The 22917-nt window shown below is 44.2% G+C and overlaps 1 protein-coding gene across 1 annotated transcript in view; it reads left to right on the top strand.

Annotated features, from left to right (window-relative positions):
- The window catches only part of HEPHL1 (hephaestin like 1), an 84162-nt gene that overhangs the window by 11549 nt on the left and 49696 nt on the right, over positions 1-22917 (top strand). The window contains exons 2-5 of the mRNA XM_018556809.1: positions 11281-11525; positions 14278-14490; positions 17307-17483; positions 20085-20339. Coding sequence (XP_018412311.1) covers positions 11281-11525; positions 14278-14490; positions 17307-17483; positions 20085-20339 — 890 coding nt within the window. The remainder of the gene's footprint in view (positions 1-11280; positions 11526-14277; positions 14491-17306; positions 17484-20084; positions 20340-22917) is intronic.

The following is a 22917-nucleotide window of genomic DNA, read 5'->3' as shown; positions in this document are numbered from 1 at the left end:
TCTGCCAATTTTACCCTTTTACCCTTAGCCCCAATCTAAAACCAACAATAACCGACACTGAGCTAACTGATCCCCCCTTCCATACTCAGATCCCATGTTATACAAAAACAGCCATTAGAAAAAAACATAAGCTGATTAGACCCACCTTAGTCAAGCTTCCCCTATCCTGTGGAATCCAGGGATGTGCAATTGTCTTGAATTGATTGTTAAAAAAACAAATTAAAAAATATAGAAATATATAATATATAAAAATATATATATATATAAATATTATAACAATGTCTGCAGATGTACCCTAAATAACGGGATTAACATGCAATTAAACATTTTGGAAAACGATATTATTCTTGGGAAGGTTTCCACCTGTCTATGGCCAGCCTTAGAGCTTTGCCCAGTGTCATAAGATGAGGAATGATCTCATGAGACATGTGAATTCCTTCTGACTTAGGAAGGCTTTACAATGCAGCGGTTAAAAGGAAAATTGTATATGACTTTGAAGACGTAACTAAGTAAATAAATGTGTTTTGAGTATATGCTTGGAGTTCTCCTTTTAGGATATCAGCAGTTATGAATATTGGTGTAGCCCGTGCGTGGTTAGCTGGTGCTCCTATTATTGTGCTTCAAAGATTTTTCAATTACACTTCCTCTTTTTTTTTCTGAAGTCTGCCGTGTTTCAGGAAGGACGACCCGAGACAAAAGACAAGAACTCTATTCATGTATATTATTACAGCTGATGATGTGAATATGGCTTCCAGATGGACAGGAGATTTTATCTTCTTGGATTTTATAAACTGATTTGTAAATGGCGGAACAAAGACAACTTGTGCAAAAGTAAAGCTGTTGTCCACAGGACCTAATTAAATTGATATATTCATTGGTTATTGTGGCCAACAGGAAGGATATAAATGTTACCAATAGTGATGAAGTGAGGCTTGGTGCCAAACCCAGTTCCCCCAACCCTGCTCAAAACTGTGACTGACGAACCCCCCTCCCGGGCTACTCAGATGTGGCAGTTGCAGCTGATTAGACCACATGGGGTGCGTTTCCTTCTCAGTTTTGAGTTGGCTTGGGTGACCTAGGTTGGTACCAAGCCCCGGCTCATCACTCGTTACCAATTCTGTAGCACAATTGTTTACTACTCTTGCTTTGCAGTGCTTGGGTTCATTCTCACTTGAGGCACCATCCCTATGGAGTATAGCTTTCTCTGGGTCAGGGTTAGTCACACTGTGGCCATTCAGTTGTGGAAAACTTAATCTGCCATCATACATCTGCCTGTGGCAGTCATAGTCATGCAATGCCAAATGGAATTTGTAGTCGCAACATAGCTGGGGGGAGGGGGGGGGGCAGAGTTTGCCAACCCCTGCCCTAGGTAAATGTATCTATTCCCACAGGCCAAAACATAAAGGCAGGCTAATAATGATATGCTGAGAATTGTTGAATATCTCTTACATGTGCCGTAATTATAGTTGAACCACACCTGAAAATTAATACGTTAATTAAATGCCAGCACATGTAGTCTTACACTACTGAATTAATTACAAGAGTCTCTCACAATAAATAAATAAGTTACTGCTGAACTTCAGCAGAGGATTAACCTCTGCTGAAGTAAGTGGTTATGTATGCTGGAATTTCTGTCTGATACATATCGATCAGATAGAATGGAATGGAGAATGGAGCCGGCTTCCCAGCCAATCAAGAAGCCTGGAGGCGGGCCATTACCCACTGCCCGGCGTCCTGATTGGCCAGGAAGCCGGCTCCATATTGTTCGGCCGGCTCGATGCTGATTGGACAGGTTCATTACCCGCGGCCCAGCTTCCTGATTTGCTGGGCTCCATGAAGTTTGGCTGGCTCGATGCTGATTTGCTGGGAAGCCAGCTTCCCGGCCAATTAGCATTGAGTCGGCCAAACAATATGAAGCTGGTTTCCCAGCCAATCAGGAAGCCGGGGCGCTGGTAATGACCCAGGCCAATCAGCATCGAGCCGGCCGAACAATATGGAGCCGGCTCCCTGATTGGCGGGGAAGCCGGATCCATTTTCCCTTGCAGCAATACCGGTCAGAGGAAATCTACCTCTCGCTGGAAGTTTCAGTATCGGGGGTAAGTATCGGAGCATTTGGGCGAGTACGGGTACTCACCCAAATACTCGATATCTGCACCAATACTAGTATCAGTATCAGTGCATCCCTAGTTCTTAAAATATGCATTAGAAGCTACAGCAAGTCAAATAGAGCCCGCCTCATTTCCTGGCTGGAGGACGTCCAGTATCCTCTTCAGTATGCCTTTTGTCCGCTGCCTGACTGTTCCTGGCACGCCCCTTTATTAATTGGAAATCAATTCTTTCAACCATGGAGGCTCAGCATTACAAGTGGTCATTACCACAGCTTCCTGTGTTCAGGAATCTATGGACAGCACCCTACCGGCTCTTCTTACCAGGCATGATCTGCCTGCTTTGCATAGAAAATCACAGGGTTCCAGTGATAACATTACTGGGTCTATAATAAGACCCCATTCACACTGAGCTACATTAAAGCTGATTTCAGCTGAGCGACATTGAGCTACAGTGCACATTTTGTTGCGCTACATAGCGCTTCTTTTGGCAGTCTATCAAAGCCTATTGGGGCCAAATCGCACAAAATCCGCTGGAAAAATAGGTCATGTTCGAGCGACAAGTTACAGGCGACATTGAGCTGTGAGATGTGAACAGCTCCATTGAAATGCTTTGGACGAGCTTCATTGAGCAATTTCTGAGCGATATTTGAGCTGAAATCGTGCTACAAATCACTCAGTGTGAATGGTGTCTGAGGTATGTAATGAAAATAGAAAGGTTTTATTTAATCATTTCATTAGCATGTTGTTGAGGGGAGGAAAAGAGGACCCAGAGAAGGCAAAATATAAGCAAAATAAACATAAACAGACTACAAAAAGATTACACAGCATTAAATATTTATAAATAAAAAAAACTATAAAATGTGCTTGTTTCTGTCCCCAAGTCTAGGGTGTGTGTAGTCTGATATTAAAGAAGAATTATGAGGTGAGTGCTTTTCACTCAGCCTCATAATCTGAGCCGACCTCTGACAATGAGACTGTCACACGTCGGCTCAGTAGATCGGGAAGTGAGCAAACACATACCGTTGCTCGCTCACTTCTCGATCGATCCGTTCAGAGAGCCGTGACTGTCACTCACAGTCCCCTTCAGGGATCCCCCCCATCCCCTGTCTGATCCTCCAGCGCTGACTGGCGGAACTGATGGGGGATGGGGCGGGTACAGCTGGCGCTTTTCACTCACCTCATAGTTCTAGCTGACCTGTGACAATGAGACTGTTACAGGTCAGCTCAGTAGATCGGGAGGTGAGCGAACACATGCCGGTGTTGGCCCACTTCTCGATCCTGTCACGGCTCTCTGTCGTGACAGGGGAGGGGCTGGATTCCCCCCTCCCCGCTCCGATCCGCCAGCGCTGACTGGCGGAACGGACGGGGGAGGGGACGGGTACAGCTGGCTCTGCCTCTAGATAGGGCGAGCCAGCTGTCAGTCACGCAGCTGGGCAGATCCAGACAGCATTGTTGGGATCCGTTCCGGCTGCGGCGTCTCAGTATAGCGCGAGCTGCAGCTCGTGATATACTGAGCTTTGGGTGAAGGGAGGACGCTAGTTTGTGTCCTCCCGTTACCATTAGGAGAACTATGGGGAAAAGCACTGACCCCATAGTTCTCCTTTAAGGTATCAGTGCGGGTAGTTCATTTATATCCACTTCATTGCACTTTTATGTCACCTTTTAATTTGTGAGCTGAGTAATTCAGTGAGCCATGCTCGGAGTTGTTGAATATCTTCTAAATGTGCCGTGGTCACAGTTGCACGTCACCTGAAAGCTAATACTTTAGTTAAATGTCATCATATAATCTCCCACCGTTGAATTGAGTAAAATTGACCCGTTCACTGCTGAGAGGTTCGCCCTGGTAGAGGATCAGCCTCTGCTAAAGTAAGTGTGTATATATTCTGGAAGATCTGTCTGATACATCTAGAAATCAATGAGTTGGGAAGGTAAACAGAGACATCTCTATTTTATGAAAGATGGAAGAGTCACCAATATCACGCATGAATCTCTGTAACATTGTACTTTGCCGTCTTCAGAATAATGAACAGTGCTAGTTGTGTATGGGCAGATATCCCCCAAGAAGCCATGAGACACATTTGTGTTGGAAAGCTGCTGCAGATATGCCTCTTACCAGTCTGATGTTGCTGGATACATGGCTGAGCCCAGGGGCGTAACTAAAAATCACAGGGCCCCATAGCAAAATTTTGTATGGGGCCCTGTGATTTCTAGTTATACCCCTTGCAGAGCCCACTCGAGATCCCCCCTGAGGGTGAACCTGCAGAGCCCACCATAGACTTTCTATGGTGGGCTCTGCAGGGTCACCCTCAGGTGGGCTAGTTTGCCCTCCTTACCTGTCCACCTCCTCTTCCTCCACGGTTGCTGATGAACTCCGCCTCCTCCTCTGTCGCCGGGCCGCCTCCTTCGTCACCGGGCCCCCGCCTCCTCCCCTGCTGCCGGCGTCACCGGGCCCCGCCACCTCCTCCACTGCCGGGTCCAGCCTGCTCCACCGCCGCTGCTGGCTCTCATTGACTCTGTGGAGAGGAACACGCTGCTGCACAGATTACTGTCAGTGATCTGAACAGAGGCCTGTTCGTCTTCAGCCGTACGGCATCTGGCCGGGCCCCACTGTGCCCCGGGCCCCATAGCGGCCGCCTGGGTTGCTATGGTGATTGTTACGCCACTGGCTGAGCCCTTCTTGTTTTACCATTAATTACAGGAAACCAGAGACAGGAAAGTACATTATAACCGGTTGTAGTTGTAGTTCCACAAGAGTGAACATTACATTAAACACAATACTAACACAACTAACAATCTCATAATATATGAGAATCGTTGTTGCACGTCTGTATAAACAGTATGCTAACACCCCCACTCAACAGTTCCTTTTATAAAAGTCTCATCTTCTTTTGGAGTCCTTCATACTTTGGGTTTGGTAGTGGTTGCAATGTATGTAAGAACCCCCACTGCTTGTCTGTACTGTCATAGCATCTGCAGCTTTAATTGTTATTTGCTGCTCATTAACAGGTAGCTTTTACATGTCTTTTCATGAGTCTGGCTCAGGCAGTGACGCTGTACGAACCATTTAGCTTCTACCTGGGATGCCCTTTTTGTATCTTGCAGGTTTTCTGGTTGAAGTGGATCAGCAGCTTCTTTTTCAGAAGATATATCACTGACCCCAGTTTGAAGTTCAGTAAGGCGGGTAGCCCATGTTCTAATTTGTAGGCAGGTAGTCCATGTTCTAATTTGTAGGCAGGTAGTCCATGTTCTAATTTGTAGGCAGGTAGTCCATGCTGTAACTTGTAGGCAGGTAGTCCATGCTGTACCTTGTAGGCAGGTAGTCCATGCTGTACCTTGTAGGCAGGTAGTCCATGCTGTAGCTTGAAAGCAGGTAGTCCATGCTGTACCTTGTAGGCAGTAGTCCATGCTGTAACTTGTAGGGGGGTAGTCTATGCTGCACCTTGTGGGCAGGTAGTCCATGCTCTAACTTGTAGGCAGGTAGTCCATGAGCTAACTTGTAGGCAGGTAGTCCATGCTCTAACCTGTAGGCAGGTAGTTTATTTTCTAACTTGTAGGCAGGTAGTCCATGCTCTAACTTGTAGGCAGGTAGTCTATTTTCTAATTTGTAGGCATGTACTCCATGCTCTAACTTTTGGGCAGGTAGTTCATGTTCTAACTTGTAGGCAGGTAGTCCATGCGCTAACTTGTAGGCAGGTAGTCCATGCTCTAACCTGTAGGCAGGTAGTTTATTTTCTAACTTGTAGGCAGGTAGTCCATGCTCTAACTTGTAGGCAGGTAGTCCATGCTCTAACTTGTAGGCAGGTAGTCCATGCTCTAACTTGTAGGCAGGTAGTCAATGCTCTAACCTGTAGGCAGGTAGTCTATTTTTTAACTTGTAGGCAGGTAGTCCATGCTCTAACTTGTAGGCAGGTAGTCCATTTTCTAACTTGTAGGCAGGTAGTCTATTTTCTAACTTGTAAGCAGGTAGTCCATGCTCTAACTTGTAGGCGGGTAGTTCATGCTCTAAATTGTAGGCAAGTAGTCTATGCTCTAACTTGAAGGCGGGTAGTCCATGTTTTAATTTGTAGATAGGTAGTCCATGTTCTAACTTGTAGGCGGGTAGTCCATGCTCTAACTTGTAGGCGGGTAGTCCATGCTCTAACTTGTAGGCGGGTAGTCCATGTTTGAATTTGTAGACGGGTAGTTCATGATCTAACGTGTAGTAACATGAATTATGCAGCCTGTAGACTTCAGTACTGCTATGTACGGAGATGCTGACTTGTGTTTACTATAGAAATGTTTACCAGGCTCCATGACCAAAGCCATGAATGTGTCACTTGTCAGTCTAGACCCAGAGGCCAGAGAACAGCTTTTGTGTGAATCCATCTGCTTTAGCAAATTGCTTCCAGACCATTGAGTATTCCCAGCTGAAAGGAATGCCAAAGCAAACATCAAATATGCTGGGGATTTCCCAGTGGGGGATGGGGGATTTCCCTTTACTGTATATTCAGGTGTGTTTGTGCTATTTTGCGGTCAGAAATTACTATGGAGTGAAGATGCACTGGTCCTGATATCCTGTATTAGGGTGGCTTGGTATCTTTCAATGACATACACCTGGTTTTCTGGGTATCAGCAATAAGGATCTTGCTTTCTCACAAACAATAGCATAAATAGTCATGGGAACAAACTTGCAAAGCTGTACTTCGGGCACAAACATTTTCATTTAAATATATTTCACAATAGCCACAAATGAAATGAATCCTCTCTCTGTGTCTATGCAAACCAAGATATTACATGTGCAGAGAGCAGAGCTGTGGGAGGGGCCCAGCAGGCTCCACCCACATCAGGCTGCCTGCAGAAGACTGTAGGAGGGAGTGGATACAAGACCAGTCACCCTGCGCAAGGAGTGAGAGCAGCAGTGACCGGTCTTAGTACAGGAAACCCTTGCACAAAGTACAGAGGTTTTTGCTTGCTGGATTACTGCACGGAACTGAAGGAAATATACAAAGGGCTTTCCCCTCCTGTTAGCAGGCCCCCTATTAGCACATGCACATGCAGCACATCTAAGGCTGGGCACAAAAGTCTTGCGATGGTTGTAAGGTAATTAAAAAAACGTACAATCTGCCTATCTTGGACAGGCAGATCGTACTTGTGATGATCGCAAGCCGCGCCCCCGTGAGGGGCGGGCTTCCGATGGCAGCAATGCCGAACGGGCAGTGTGCGCTTGAGCACACCGGCCCGTCCGGCTTTTATCTTACGAACATGCTGCACACCCGCCGAATATCGTACGATGCTCGGCGGGTTTTCGAACATGTTCCTAAGATAAAAGTCGTGCGACCTTACAGTAGTAGAGGTCGCGCGGCTTCCACACACCTTACGATAATCGCACGATCGCGGGATTTCCCGCGATAATCGTACGATTATCGCAAGGTGTGTGTGCACCTTAATTGTAACCCAGTGCTTTCCCTCACTTCCTAACTATAAGGGCTGCAGTGCTGGAGATAAAAAGAGACTGATACCAACTTCAATTCAGGCACGTTCACTAGCTGCTTTTACAAATACCGTGTTTCCCCGAAAATAAGACACTGTCTTATTTTTTTTTTGGCTCAAAAAACACACTAGGTCTTATTTTCGGGGTAGGTCTTGTACAACAATCGAAAGTTAACGCAAATCCAAATTAAATAATCCAAAATGGCAAAGTTAAGAATATGGTGATCAGGGGTGCCGTACCTTTCCAAGAGCAATTTGCTAACCAATCGCTGGCCAGAATGAGCGAAGCGCACTTTTACTATCGATTCCTCACAGGCGGAGTGCATTTGGTATCACTCCGCCTGTGACAGGAGGCGGCGCTATAGAGGAGGCATCGGCTTATGCGGCTCTGCTCCCTCCGGTGCCGCCTCGCTTCCTCTAGTGCTGTCTTAGTTGGCACCGCTGATTCTCTCCTGCCTCTCCCGCGGCTCTTCAAGTTCCCCTTTATGCCGCCACCGACCCTGGGAATGGTCACAACTAGGTCTTATTTTTGGGGTAGGTCTTATATTTTAGCAATTCCCAAAAATAGTACTGGGTCTTAATTTCGGGGTAGGTCTTATTTTCGGGGAAACAGGGTAGCTGCCTGGAGTTCAGCTTTAAAGTAATATTAAACCCTTAAACTTTTATTCAATAATGAATCCAGATCAAACACATATACATTGCCCAGCAAAGTATTTCTTTACATTTTCGCCCAAGCATTTACAGTTACATTTTTGAACAGTTCCAACTCTCTCGGCTCCATTTCCCCGTATGTCCTGTCCAGTACAAGATCACAAGGGACAGAGTCCCAGCAACTGTTCGTCTACTAGCTTGGAGATGGGAAGAGGAAGAAGGGAGGAAGGAGGAAACTTCCCAAAGGTTGACACTACTGAGAATTTTGTATACAGGTTCCCTAGACAGATATTGACTCATCCGATAACAGATATCATTATCCTGAGTGATTGGAGGATATATTATGACTTCTTTGCTTTATTGCTTCAGAAGGAAATTGCATTGAAGCACAAGACGCATTGGGTCTTCTGCTGGCTATTAGCATTCAAAGCATGGTGCACAGGAAAAACAGAGAATTCATTATTGTTTGTCTACTCTGTAACAAACAATGATTACAGAGGCAGAATAAATAAACGATAGTGATGAAGAAGCACTTGTAGTGTCCATAGGGGATGACTGTATGGAATTTCTTAGGGAAGTTCTCCTGATGGTAACCAGAGTGGAACTTGCCAGTATTATATCTGTGTTGAAATGGCCACTTGTCTTTACTGGAAACCCATGTGACAAAGTGACAACGCAGGAGCACAATTGGGAGACCGGGACAGATGGTTGTCACTCTATAACAGGAAGTGCCCCAACTCCTTGGCAGGATCACCAGATATTATTTTAATAGGGGCTGCAGATTAAGACATTAATCCGACTAAGACAGATTAAGACATATTGAAATCTATTAACATGTTAAAGCTTATACAAGATTTTAGTGTCGGAGTTCACATCTATTATTTTTATGTCTCTACTGTGCAGGAGCAGACTAGCACTCACCTCATAGTTCTCCTTTAAGTAAAAAAACAAAACAAAACATAAACACTGCAATGCATTTTTACAATGCATCGTCATAGCACAGATGCACAATGCAAAACAGTGCAGGTGTGAACAAGCCCTAAGAGAGTGATAGGGTTCCCCTTATGGTGGCAGAGCCATGTGTGGGGTAGAGTTTGGGGGGTCTTCTCCCGGGAGGAGAATCCTGCCCTTTGATTGGATGATGTCAGTTGACAGGCATAATGAAGGGGTGACTTAAAGTAAAACTCAACGTAAAACTTTTTTTAGAGGAATCTCAAATAATTTTTTTGGCTACAATACCCAACCTTGCCATCTGAAAGTGCCTACTTCCTGCCTGTTATTCTGATCCATTGGATTTAGTGCTTTGAGTTATTGCCCAATGTCCCTGCTGGAGATTCTTCTTACTCCTTGGCTCGAATACACAACAGGAATTAAAAGCTGACAATTGTTTGAATAACTCAATCCCTGTGTGAAAATGATGTCTCATGCTCCCTGAACTACTCTTTCACAATCTGAGCCCGATGAATCCTGGCATTGTCATGCCCAATGTGCCATCAGGGAAGACAAAATCCATTGCTGGAAAAACCTGGTCATTCAGTATATTCAGGTGGCAGCTGACCTTATTTTTGGGGATATAACGTTGCTGAATCCAGACCTATCATCCAATTGAAGACTCTGACCTATTTACTTATCCAAATCCAGGTGGTGACTTTTTATTTTGTCCAGGCAGTATACATAACAAAATAGAAAGGCGGAGCACACTTAAAGAGACATTAAAGTCACATTTTTTCCCCTCCCCCCCATGTTAATTAAAGCACTTACCTTATGATGTCTCTTAATCCGATCTCCTTCTTCTTTCCTGATGTTTTCATCTGTCCCTCCAGCGCTGCGGCGACTCTCCGATCCAGCGCTGACACCTCTCTGCTTGCAGGCACTTCTGATCCAGCGGTGTCTGCATGCGGGTGCACGCGTCCATAGACTTACCTTGCGTATGCGCATGCGCCCGCCCCAAGATCCTTTGCGGCCATACGAGCAGTTCCTGATTCTCGGCGCGGGAGCGCGCAAAGAAAAAAAGGTATGTTTAAACCGCTGTTTTAGCGTTTTTTTAAAAACTGTTTGCCTATATCTACTGCTTGATAGAAATCTGACAAAATCTGGAGCAGCTGTGCATGGCAACCAATCAGCTTCTCTCTTTAATTTTCAAATCTTACCTGAACAAACTGAAGATAGAAGCTGATTGGTTGCCATGCACAGCTGCTCCAGATTTTGTCTGCTCCAGTTTTTATGAATTCCCTTCAGTTTATTTTTGGTTCTGCATTCCAAAGCATGTAGTGTCAGCCCTGCCTACCTTATTTCTGATGCATTACAAAGATCACAGCCCTCTCCTCGTCCTCATTATCCCCCTTTATCTCCCACCCCCCTTCTAATCTCTATAACCCGTCCTCTACTTCCACCGCCTTCCTCATCTCCATAACCTCTTCTCATCTCCCTCCTCTCTTCTCATCTCTATAACCCCTCCTTCCTCCTCAACTCCTTCCCACCGCCTCACTTCCATAACCCCTCCATATCTTCCAACCCCTCCATATATCCATAAACCCTCCTCATCTCTCTACACCTTCCTCATCTCCATAGCTCCTCCTCATATCCCTCCCCCTTTTCATCTCCATAACTCCTCCTACTCTCCATACCTCCACTCATCTCCCTCCCCTTTTCATCTCCATAACTCCCCCTCATCTCCCTCCCCCTTCCTCATTTCCATAACTTCTCCTTATCACTTCCCCACTCTTCATTTCCCTCCCCCTTCCTCATCCTCATAACCCCCCTCATCTCCATAACTCCTCCTCATCTCCCTCCCCCTTCCATTTACATCCCCCTCCTCATCTCCCTCCCCTTCTCATTTCCATAACCCCTCCCCCTTCTCATCTCCATAACCCCTCCTCCTCCCCCTTTTCATCTCCATAACCCCTCCTCCTCCCCCTCCCCCTTTTCATCTCCATAACCTCTCCTCCTTCAAGAAGTACTGGTCACTTTAGCTCTTGCAAAATCCTGTAAAAATGTTCTTAAGTTGCTCATAATTATGTTGCAAAACTATTTTTCATTCTTTTCTTACCAGAGACGCTTCCACTTTCCTGGAACAGGGTGCAGAAAGAATAGGACGAGTCTATAAGAAAGCCATCTACAGACAGTACACCAACTCCTATTATACAGAAGAAGTCACTAAGCCAGCATGGTTGGGGTTCCTGGGCCCCATTATAAAGGCCGAGGTTGAAGACACTATCATTGTTCATCTGAAGAATTTGGCTTCCCGGCCATACACATTACACCCACACGGGGTCTTCTATAAGAAGGATTCAGAGGGTAGGCGTCTTCACATTGATTCTTGATATGTAATTATGTATACAATTTTGCAGTGATACTGGGCATTTCCACGAATACTCATGAAAATGCTCAATACTAAGCACCAATACTGGCATTTAAATTTTTTAATACATTTGGCTGCCCTAAGGTCCCGCGCCTGCTGGGGACCTCACGGCAGCCTTCTGCGGACCTCACGGTGGCTGTTTACACACATCTTTTTTTGCTGTTGTACTGTTAACAGCACCAGCCACACATCTCCTCTTTGTTCTTCTTAACGCAACCCACACAGCCCTAGTGAGACCTAGCACAGCTCTGGTGAGACAGCACAATGCCCTGGTGAGATCAAGCACAGCCCTGGTGAGACCCCATACATCCTCCTGACACCCTGCACGGCCCTGCTGAGACGTGTGGAATCATTCAAGAGGCGATTGGACGATTTCCTCAGGGACCGTAATATACAGGGGTACAAGTACTCTTAAAATTGATAACACACAAGGGACCTACACATACTACACACCAATAGGACCATACACACATACACAAATAGGTTGTACTTGATCGATATATGTCTTTATTCAACCTCACATACTATGTAACTATGTAACACCCCGCACAGCCCTGGTAAGACCCCGCACAGCCCTGATCAGGCCGCACACAGCCCAACTCTGCACATACCTGGTGAGCAACACAGAGTGTATAGCTTCATAATTTTCTGCATTATGTGAAATATATTGCTGGGATTTGTAGTCCCTCTACAGCTTGGAGTCAGTGGCAGAACTACCAGAGCACATTCGTCTGTACTGTTTTAGAAAAACTGTCACATGACAAAAAAAGGTGTCGTAATTGGTATCGACGAGTACTTGAGGAGAAGTATCGATACTCGTAATCAGTCTTGAAACAATGGTATCAGTGCATCCCTAATATGTACAGTATCTATATATACATATGTATATATACATTTTATATATATATAGAGTATATATATATATATATCTTGTTTTAAAGCTTATCTACTGATTGTTAAAAAATATATAACAACAACCTCTTGAACTCCCATAGCTTTGCCACAGTTTCACTTTAAAGGGGAGGAATATGGAATCTGCCATTGCTGACCTCTCCTTCTGAAAATGCTAGTTGTCTGGCGGCCATGCTGATTGCTTTGGCTGCAGTACTCAATCACTGACTTTCGACAAATTTAAAGCAGAACTTAACTGCATATAAATAATGTACAAGTGTGCTCAGCATATTTGCAGATTATGGCAGACTTACTTTGCAAAGCACCCCTTGGCACTTCCTTCTTTTCCCTATTTTCTTCTGTGTTTTCAGTGTTTAGATTCTTCAACCATAATAATTGGCCAGGACTGTATACTGAGCGGTGCATACGGGGCTCACTGTGCACCTTGAAAAAAATGCTTGCAGGCAGAGAGAAGTAATTATGGAATTCTCTCATAAAAAGCTGCCTGTCAACATTTTTTTAATATTCACTTATGTGACCCTGTCAGCACAGGATTACTTTGTATGGTAAAGCAGACCGTCTATCTTAGTCCACTTATTCAAGGTACCACCCCTCCCCCTCCCTAAAAATGCTGCATAAAAGTACCTCTAGGAAGTCGGGGAAAGGTAAAAGTAAATTATAAAACAAATATTTTCCCACAGGTACTTTTATGCAGTGATATAGGGAGGGGAAGCAACCTGAATAAGCGGACCTTGCCACTAAGGTGGAAGCTCCCCTTTAATGCAGGGCCCTCCTAACCATCTTCTCTTGAATTGGATTGTAACTGTAATGTCTTCCTTATATTGTAAAGCGCTGTGCAAACTGTTGGCTCTATATAAATCCTGAATAATAATATAGGACTATACTCACCTTTCCGCTGACTCATTTGTTGATATATCTCCTCTTTGCTTCTTGCAGATTAACTTAAGAGGGTGATTGCAGACATGGCTAGGATACCTAAGGGTGTATGTTCAGCTGAACAAGGCCAGGGGAAGTGCAGGCAGTCACCTGATCTGGATGTAAATGGCAGATCCTAAGCATCCTCAGGACTCCTGAGACTAGTTTTACATTCTGCTTGAAATTATATCATATTAAGCTGCACTCCATGCCACCTTGTGACCAAAGCAATAAGAAAGGGTGCTTGTAGTGACAACTTAGGATGGCGCCGTACAGTTCCAATCACAAAAAGGAGAAGGTTCACCAGCACAAGATGAAAGAATCAGTTTTTTTTTTTTTCATAGCATCACACAGAGGTCCTAGAGCCACCTTTTCTGGGCAACACAGGGTCCCTTTCTCAAGACAACACAGTGACCTTGAGGAAGGGACCCTGGAGTACTGGTGACCTTTCTATTTATATTCTGCTTACATGGCTCTCTCCATTCAGTAAAATGTGTGCACTTGGGAAGCCTAAACATGCCTATATGTGATAAAAACAGTGACAGGAAAGAATAGAGAATGGTCGGAGGTTGAGACGCTCTTAGTTCTATGTCCATATCCCGTTGAATGACTTCTAATAGAATGAAGACGTCCCGGCCCTTACCAGCACTAGGTAAAGGCCTGTATCCCCATGTTTAGATGACCCAAGGACATGTTGTTGTCAAATTTTAAGATAGGGTTCCTACTACACTTTACTGACACCTGATGGTGCCTACAAGGTTAATTGGAAAAAAAACCCATTATGGCAGGTTTATTTTAAGCCAATGGTTTCACCTTATTTTATGAATTATTTTGCTATAAATACTTTGTGTTCCATTTTAGGGGCTTTTTATCCAGACGGAACCCACAAATCAGATAAAGGTGATGATGCAGTCCCTCCTGGTGGACAGCACACCTACACCTGGATCGTTATTAAGGAACATGCACCCACCAGTGGAGACCCAAACTGTCTGACATGGATCTACCACTCCCATACCGATGCCCCCAGAGATATTGCAAGTGGATTAATCGGGGCACTGCTGACTTGCAAAAAAGGTAATTGTTTGAGAGTTTGACTGGAGTTATAAGGGAGTTTTACAACTGCCTATTTGTACAATAACATGTACTTTCATCAATTTTTTCTTTTCCATCATTTCTTTGCTACTAGCCTCCTCTAGTGAAAACAAATTCTGGGTTTAACCAATTGTCTGCATAACTCGGTATATGGCAGGGGTGTGTCCATTGTTTAAATACATTGTGCTGGAAGGTGTTCCTCGTCGCAGAAAGTTGGGCGATATGCAATGTACATCAGTACTGCTGCTGGTAGTCTCCATTGGTAATGACTGTGTAACAGTGACAAGGTAAGGGAACAATTAGAAGAGAGTTGTCACCCTATAACAGGAAGCTCCTGAATTCCAAGGACCTTCATGGCAGGATCACCATGTATTGATTTAAGCTGCAGATTTAAAAACACTGAAAAAACTTTTGAAATTACATGAACATATTAATGATTATTTGTAAGATTCAATGAGTAGTTTTAGATTAAGGTTACCAGATTTTCAAAATGGAATCTGGGGACACCCTCCTGACCACACCCCAATTGTAACCACACTCATAAAACCACAACCCCTAGAGGCAGCCATCACAGTACGAAAAAATCTGGCTGTATATAACTGCAGTTCACTGTCGCAGGGGACGCCACTGGGGGCGTTGCTTTTTCCTGGGACAGACCTCTCCAAATGGGGAGTGTCCTCGGGAAAAAGGGACTAATGGTAACCCTAGTTTAGATCTGCTTTAATGCTTTGGGGTCTGGGTCACAAATGGACAAGTCCTCCTATAACCCAATGAACGATAGAAATCACCAGCACTCCATAAATGAAATGTGTTGTACACGGCGCCATCCGTGATTGTCACTGCGCGCACCACTATTTTCACTTGGACCGTAAGCGCTGTAAGGAGTGCAGGGGGACCTACTGTTTTCTGGAATTGGCTTCTATAACCCAAGACTGTTAATATGCAAAACCACATAGCTGATATTTTCAATGTTGGAGCTTGCCTCTTAGAGTCTTACAGATTTCTAGGGATGCTGGTGTTGTCAGCCTTGACTTGTGTTTATTTTAATTTCTTTCCATTTCAAATTTTGTATTTCAGTATAAGAAAAAAAATAATTACTGTACATACAATAGGAACATACACTTGTTGACTTGTGTTTATAATCCTCTCATGTCCTTGAATTGTAAGTTCTTTCAGTGACTGGCCTATGTCTACTGTTTTCTATGTATACATGTAAGATGAGCAAGCGGGCTCTGCCCAGTGCAATGTTTACAGGGCAGTGAGCAGAAATAAAAAAAAAAGCCTGCTTTGGCTATTTAAAAATGCAATGGCCAATAGCAGGCTGGCTATTGCTCCGCCCACTGCCTTCTGTCAATCAGCAGAGGAGCGGACTGCTAGAAGGCAGTGGGCGGCAGCCATTCTGCTATTGGCTATTTTAAATTGCAATAGCCAATAGCAGGCTGGCTATTGCTCCTCTCCTGCCTGATGTCAGTCAACAGAGGAGCAGACCTGAGAGACAAAATTTTCTCTCTTAGGTCCACTTCTCTGTGATTGACATCAGGCAGTGGGCGGGAGCAATAATCAGCCTGCTATTGGCTATTTCAATTTTAAATAACCAAAAGCAGGCTTTGTTTATTTCTGCCCACTGGCTTATGTACACATTGTATCCGGCAGCCAGCGGTGAGTATTTTTTTTTCTGGGGGTCGAGATTGGCAAAAAGAAATTGGCAAAAACTTAATTGAACCAAAAACAAAACTGTGTTGTGTTTTTGTGTTCAATTACAGTATTTTTTTTCTAAGTTGTTGTGTATTTATTTACATTTTATTTAACTCTTTCATGAATGAGTCGGGGTACAATTACCCCTTACTCATTCACAAGGGGGGCATCTGGTTGCCCCCTTTATGAAATGGGGTACCCAGATGCAGATTAGCCCCCCTGCCCGCAGACCCCCAAAACCATCAGGCCAGGGTTGTGGGGAAGAGGCCCTTCTCCCCATCGGCATGGGGACAAGGATCTTTTCCAGGGAGTTACCCCCTGGAAAAGCACCCTCCCAATGCCTAGGGCATGTGCCCTGGTTGGTATCGTGAAGAGGAAGGGGTACCGAGCAGAATAGAAAAGCAGTTAAAAAAGTAGAATTGGGCGGAGCTAGCTGTCACTGTCTTCTATTGGCCGGGCGGTTCTGCTGCCGTCAGAATAAAAAACACCATAGGAATGCATAGCTAGATTCCTATTGTCTATTTCACTTTGCAATAGCCAATAGCAAATTAGCTATTGCACCCGCCCCCTGCTGCTGTCAATCACTAGAAGGGGACCTGATGGAGAACTTCAGGTCCCCTCTGCTGATTGACAGCAGCAGTGGGCGGGTGCAATAGCTAGATTCCTATTGGCTATTGCAAATTGAAATAGCCAATAGGAATGTAGCTATGTATATGTAGCGGGAGACTACCGGAGCGTCCGGGAGAGTTGGGCTGTCTGGAGATCAGGGTCCCTGCTTATCTGATAACCAGGGACGCTGATCTGTCTGTGCAAGTGGTCGGAGCCAGCCGTGAGAAGACGGCTGGCTCCGCCCAGCAGTCAGTAGCAGGCTGTCGGCCGACCATGCGGCCAGCTTCATCTTTTACCTTGGCTCAGTCGAGCCGAAGCATATGCCTTAGACTCGACTGAGCTCCTTGGCCAACTTCGGGAGCTGTACGGGCTATAGTGAATAGTGCGTACAGCAGCCCTTCGGTTTTACTGTAAATGGTGACCGGGATCTGGCTTCACCACACGATCAGAAACTCCAATTAATACCTTTTTTTTCTTGTACTGATCTCATGCAGGTACTCTGGACAGTTCATTAAATCGGCTGGATGTGGATAAGGATTTTGTGCTGATGTTTAGCGTTGTTGATGAAAATTTCAGCTGGTACCTAGAGGAGAACATTCAGAAATATTGTTCAGAAGCAGACTTGGTAGACGTGGAGGATGAAGATTTTCAGGAGAGCAACAAGATGCATGGTGAGCAATGAGAACTAATGCAAAGGGGCTGTAGATTACCTACAGAATGCATTAAAGGGCCACCATTATGAAAAAGAGAACAACATTCACAACTATGTATTGTAAAATATCCACAATGTTGCAAACATGGAAATATTTGCTAATGGTGTATTTTGGCAGGGCAGTTCCTTGCTTTATTGTAGCCACAATACTCATAATACGCCCCACCTACCAGCAATCTCAGCCATTCATGGCAATGTGCTCATCTAAATAAAAATACTACAATACAGATCCTACAGACTGTACCTTGTTTCATTTGAGATCATTGCATTAAGAGCCAGCTGAGGGGCCACAGAGTGGCATGTATTGTTTTTTTATTAGACAGGGTCTGAGTCTGAATCCTTACTTTACCTCATGGTGGGGTTGGTTTGAGGTAATCTTCCATTTTGGACAAAAGGAGGCAAACAATGAAATTTGTCTTCTGTGGGCAGAAAACACATCATTACTTTCCAATATTTCCTGAGACTTTTGACTATTTAAAGTAAACATGACCTGGTCTGAAATGTCATTAAACTAACAACATTGCTGAAGTGCAGGAACCTTGTGGTGCCTTTATATATCTGTGTTAGTCCTCAAAGCAATCCCTGTGTCCCTGTGGAGCTCCCTTGATCCCAAGCCCAGGCTGTTCACAGGCTCTCTGTAAGTTAAAATCAAGCCTCCCTGCCTGGTGCTCTGCCACATTTCATGTCTTTCAGCTGATAGAACCTCTCTATTGCTCACTGATGTTCTGGCATTTGACAGCTGAATGACGCAGGGTAGAGGGTAGGGGTAGGGGCAGTGCTTAAAGTGGAACTATACCCTTCTATCCCTTATATCTAAAGAAGTTTCCATCTTAGCCTCTATTTGGATTTTAGTGGCCATGGTGCTGCACATGTGATAAGCTATGACACCAGCCATTTTAGAGCTGGAAAGTTAATTTGAGAGCTGAATAGGGCTGCAACCAACTAGTCAAATAATCGATTCAGAGAATAGTTGTCAACTATTCTCATTATCGATTAGTTGGTTGGATCCCCTAGCTCTCTCCTCCATGCTGGGAGGAGGGCACAGCAAGCAATGGGCGGGTGCAATAGCCAGCCTGCTATTGGCTATTGCAATTTGAAATGGCCAATAGCAGGCTGGCTATTGCACCATCCCACTACCTGTTGTATTTACATTCCGCTGTCCCCAGCGGAATCTTGCCACCGGCAGCTGCCATTCTGTGGCTGAAGCTATTCAAGTGCCATGTGCTTACAGTACAATTATAACCCCAACATGTTTAAAAGATGAGAAAAAAGTAATTTTCGGTTTCTGCCTGACAAATTCTGCTGCGGTGGGTGCGTTGCAGTGCAATTCATTCATCCCACAATTTGATCGCCCCCACTGGAACACATGGTACCGCAATGGCGTGTGTTCCAGTGCAGTGCAATTGCAAAAAATTGTGCATGCAGTTTTATTCTGAAGTAAACTTTATTTGTGTAACACTTTATTTGTGTATTTTATTTTAAATCATGGATGGTATTTATTTAATGTTTTTTATCCGATTAATAAAAAAAAATTATCGGCCAACTAATCTACGATGAAAATAATAATTAGTTGCAGCTCCAGAGCTGAAATAAGCACACTGGAAACCATAGGCATGTTCCGTTCCTTAGTCAAGTGCTGAGTAGCTGTTCTGCAGCATTTAAGTTCTTTGCAGCAGCTTCACTGAATGCCTTGGCTGCACGGTGCTAAGCAAAATGGCGGAGGATAATATTTTTGACTAATACATTTATCAACGAATATTTGGTGTGCTCGTCCACCAAAACATTAAATTGTAGGTTCCCACACTGAATTGTGATTTCCTCCATCGAGGTTCAGACATTTTTCTCCAGCGCTGTCAGGTGTGTCCACAGTTAAAATGGCCGCTGGTTCTCTGTCCCCACCCTCTCCGTCACACTCTGCATTTACTTCCGTTGCGAGTGCTACGTTAGAAGTGCTGAGCACTGACTTACAGTACAGCGTTCAGCGGAAGTTTGCTAACGCAGCACTTGCAGCGGCTGAACAACTAAACACACCTCTTGACAGTTGGTATGCCTCGAAATTAACTCATTTGGGAGACATTAAATTGGTGTGTAAAATTCCTCTTTAATCCTAACCATCTTTAATGGGCAGAATGGCCATTTTTATCATCAAGGTTTAAAAGTAAGTCAGGTAAGCTGACTAGTTGCTGCAGGTGACGGCTGTCTTAATAAAATAAACCGATGAAGATTGATTAATTTCTCTCGTTTAGAGAACGAGAGACATACAAATGTGTATGGCTAGTATAAGGCTTTGACTCTATAAGGGAATGAGTACATGCTAGCTGTTTTGCTGAGGACAAGGCTTTCACTGCAAGCAGCAAAACAGCTAGCACACCTACACTCTAAACGCTTTGTGTGGGCGTCATGAACAAATGCCGGTGGTAGCGGCAATCCAACTGTGTGGAGCCCAGCATGAAGTGAGGCCTTTTAATGCCCGTCTATATAAGCCCTGCATTGGTTGAATGCTTACATTTTTTGTAAATGTTGTCCCCTGATTATTTTTCTTATTATATGTTATTTTCAGCAATTAATGGATATTTGTATGGAAACCTCCCGGCTATAAACATGTGTGTTGGTGACTCAGTGTCCTGGCATTTGTTTGGCATTGGTAATGAAGTGGATATCCATTCAGCCTTCTTTCATGGGCAAACAGTCACCAACCAAGGCCACAGAACTGACGTCATTAATCTGTTCCCTGCCACGTTCGTCACAGTGGAGATGATGCCATCTAATGCTGGATCATGGATGTTAAGCTGCCAAGTGAATGACCACATTGAAGGTAAATGAGGGGCTCGGGTCTAGACATTGATGGTCTTATAAATGAGTGGGGGCAGAGATACCACCCATGAAGACTGTATGTGGTCTCAAAAGGACAATGGGGGGCCATCAGAGTTAAAATTAGAATCCTGGGGCCCAGGTTATCAAGGAGGTCCAGGGCCTCTTATTCAGTTACTAATCAACTGGGCCCTTCTATGGAGTTGCCAAAGTTCAATGGGGGTATAAGGGCAGCGGAATATGATTTTATAGGTAATCTCTCTCTTATCTATCTATCTATCTATCTATCTATCTATCTATCTATCTATCTATCTATCTATCTATCTATCTATCCTCAAAAGGGTGAAGAGTTTGGAAGAGGCAGGAGAAGTGAACAATCTAGGACAACATAGCTGAATGGAAAGTGAGCTGAATTGGAGAATGTTTCCAAATCAGCGATGTTGTCCTAGATTGTTCACTTCCCCTGCCTTCTCCAAACTCTTCACTTTTTTGTGAAAGCCCTGTAAGTTTCTATGTACAGATTGCAAAACATCCACATGTAGCCAGGGACCACGTGATCTCCTCCAAGGCATTAGGTCAGTGAAACTCAGAGCAATATTTTATTTTTAAATATAGCCAGAAAGAGGAACTTCTTACTCAACATAATACTGCAGTTTCGTAATGATACCATGTACCCCACTCTTCCATGAATTGTAACAGAGTTCAGTAACCTCATTGACTTCACTGGGTTCCTAATGCTTGTATGTGTGAGAGCAGCAGAACCATTGTACTGTACTGCCTAAGAGTTTCATGTTTTCATAGATACTAATTGAAAATAGCATTATTGGTGTTAGTACAGTGCCTTGTTTTATTGTGTGCTTGCAAAAGTATTCACTACCCTTGGTGTTTTCCTGTTTTATTGCATTACAACCTGGAATTAAAATGGTATTAAGGGGTTTGTACCATGCAATGTACACCAACTGTTGGGAGGTAGAAGTAGGAAGAACTGTGGAGTCACTGCTAGAAGATGCGACCCAGGGTGAGCTGAGCTGTTGAGTTGCTGCCTGGAAAGAAGAGCAGGGTGAGCTGAGGAGTCACCACTCAGAGGGTGGAGCAGGGTGAGCTGAGGAGTCACTGCTCGGAGGGAGGAGCAGAGTGAGCTGAGGAGTCACCACTCAGAGGGTGGAGCAGAGTGAGCTGAGGAGTCACTGCTGGGAGGGAGGAGCAGGGGGAACTGAAGAGTCACTGCTGTGAGGGAGGAGCAGGGTGAGCTGAGGTGCCATTGTTTTTTGATAAGAGCTGCTAAGAATCTTCATTGATCCTGCTCTGATATGCTCCACAATGAGGGCTTGTTATAAAGTACATTTACTGCTAGTTAGGAATTTCTAACTATTTGAGTGTCCAGAACTTGGCCAGAGTTACACTTTAAGGTTTCATTTTAAGATTTACAGGCTGGAGCCACAGACGCCTAAATGGAAAATTGTTTTAAGTTTTGTATTGTTTTGAGCTGTAAGGGGTTAGAACCTCTGCCACATCTGTACTGCTGTCTGCTCCCCCACTGGGAAGATTAACCTTCTTTATTTGTTCTGGTAGCCTATGGTACAAGGAGTGAAATGAACAATCCAAAATGGGGAGTTGGATAAAAGAAGAAGAACAGAGGGATAGTCTTCCAATGGAAACACTTGTTGTGGTGACAACTAAGGGAGAATGTCTTCTCATTTTGGAGAGATTTCCTCTAACTTCCTATTGCGTCTACAGGACAGAAAGTGAAGCGAAATTTCCCCAACGAGATACAAAACAAACCTGACAAAACGTTTTGGCTTTAGATACAAGGAGCTTAAAAAATGTAAATGCCTGGGAGAGAGCAACCGAAAGGCAACCCCGAGTCACCAACCAAACCTTACCTCCTGTCTTGGCAGGTTGAACAGAACGCTACTTTCTGTGCATGAATCATGATAATGTTCTAGCATGTAAATGCAACCATAGCTCTAATATGGCTCCACTACCAATTTATTGCTAAGCTCCCCATTTTGCTCATGTGCATACCAACTAAGTCATTATTAATTATTTTAATACCCATTTGGGGGTCCTATGGTGACCTTCAGCCTCTTTTGTTTTGATTCCTTCTTAAGCCAGACATGTTGGGAAGTAGATAGTCCCTGACTGTCCTTCATTTACATAACTAAAATTCTTTCCTCTTTGTGGCTCTTGTAGGTCTATGTAGACGTATGTACAGGTGAAACTCGAATAATTAGAATATCGTGCAAAAGTAATGGCAGTAAGTGCTGCAAAAGGGGCCCAAACCAAGTACTGAGTACATATGCATGCTTGTACTTTTCAGAGGTCCGATATTGTTCTATGTACAATCCTTGTTTTATTGATTGCATGTAATAATCTACTTTTTTGAGGTTGTGGATTTGGGGTTCTTGGGGTTTTCATGAGCTGTAAGCCATAATCATCACAATTATGACAAATCACGGCTTGAACTATCTTGCTTTGCATGTAATGAGTCTATCTCATATATTAGTTTCACCTTTTAAGTTGCATTAGTGAAATAAATGAACTTTGCACGATATTCTAATTATTCGAGTTTCACCTGTATG

Source organism: Nanorana parkeri, unplaced genomic scaffold (assembly GCF_000935625.1).
Source record: "Nanorana parkeri isolate BGI_ZX_2015 unplaced genomic scaffold, ASM93562v1 scaffold254, whole genome shotgun sequence".
In the NCBI taxonomy this organism is placed as follows: Eukaryota; Metazoa; Chordata; class Amphibia; order Anura; family Dicroglossidae; genus Nanorana; species Nanorana parkeri.
The sequence above is the reverse complement of the archived record's forward strand: the minus strand, read 5'-3'. Positions and strand labels throughout refer to the sequence as shown.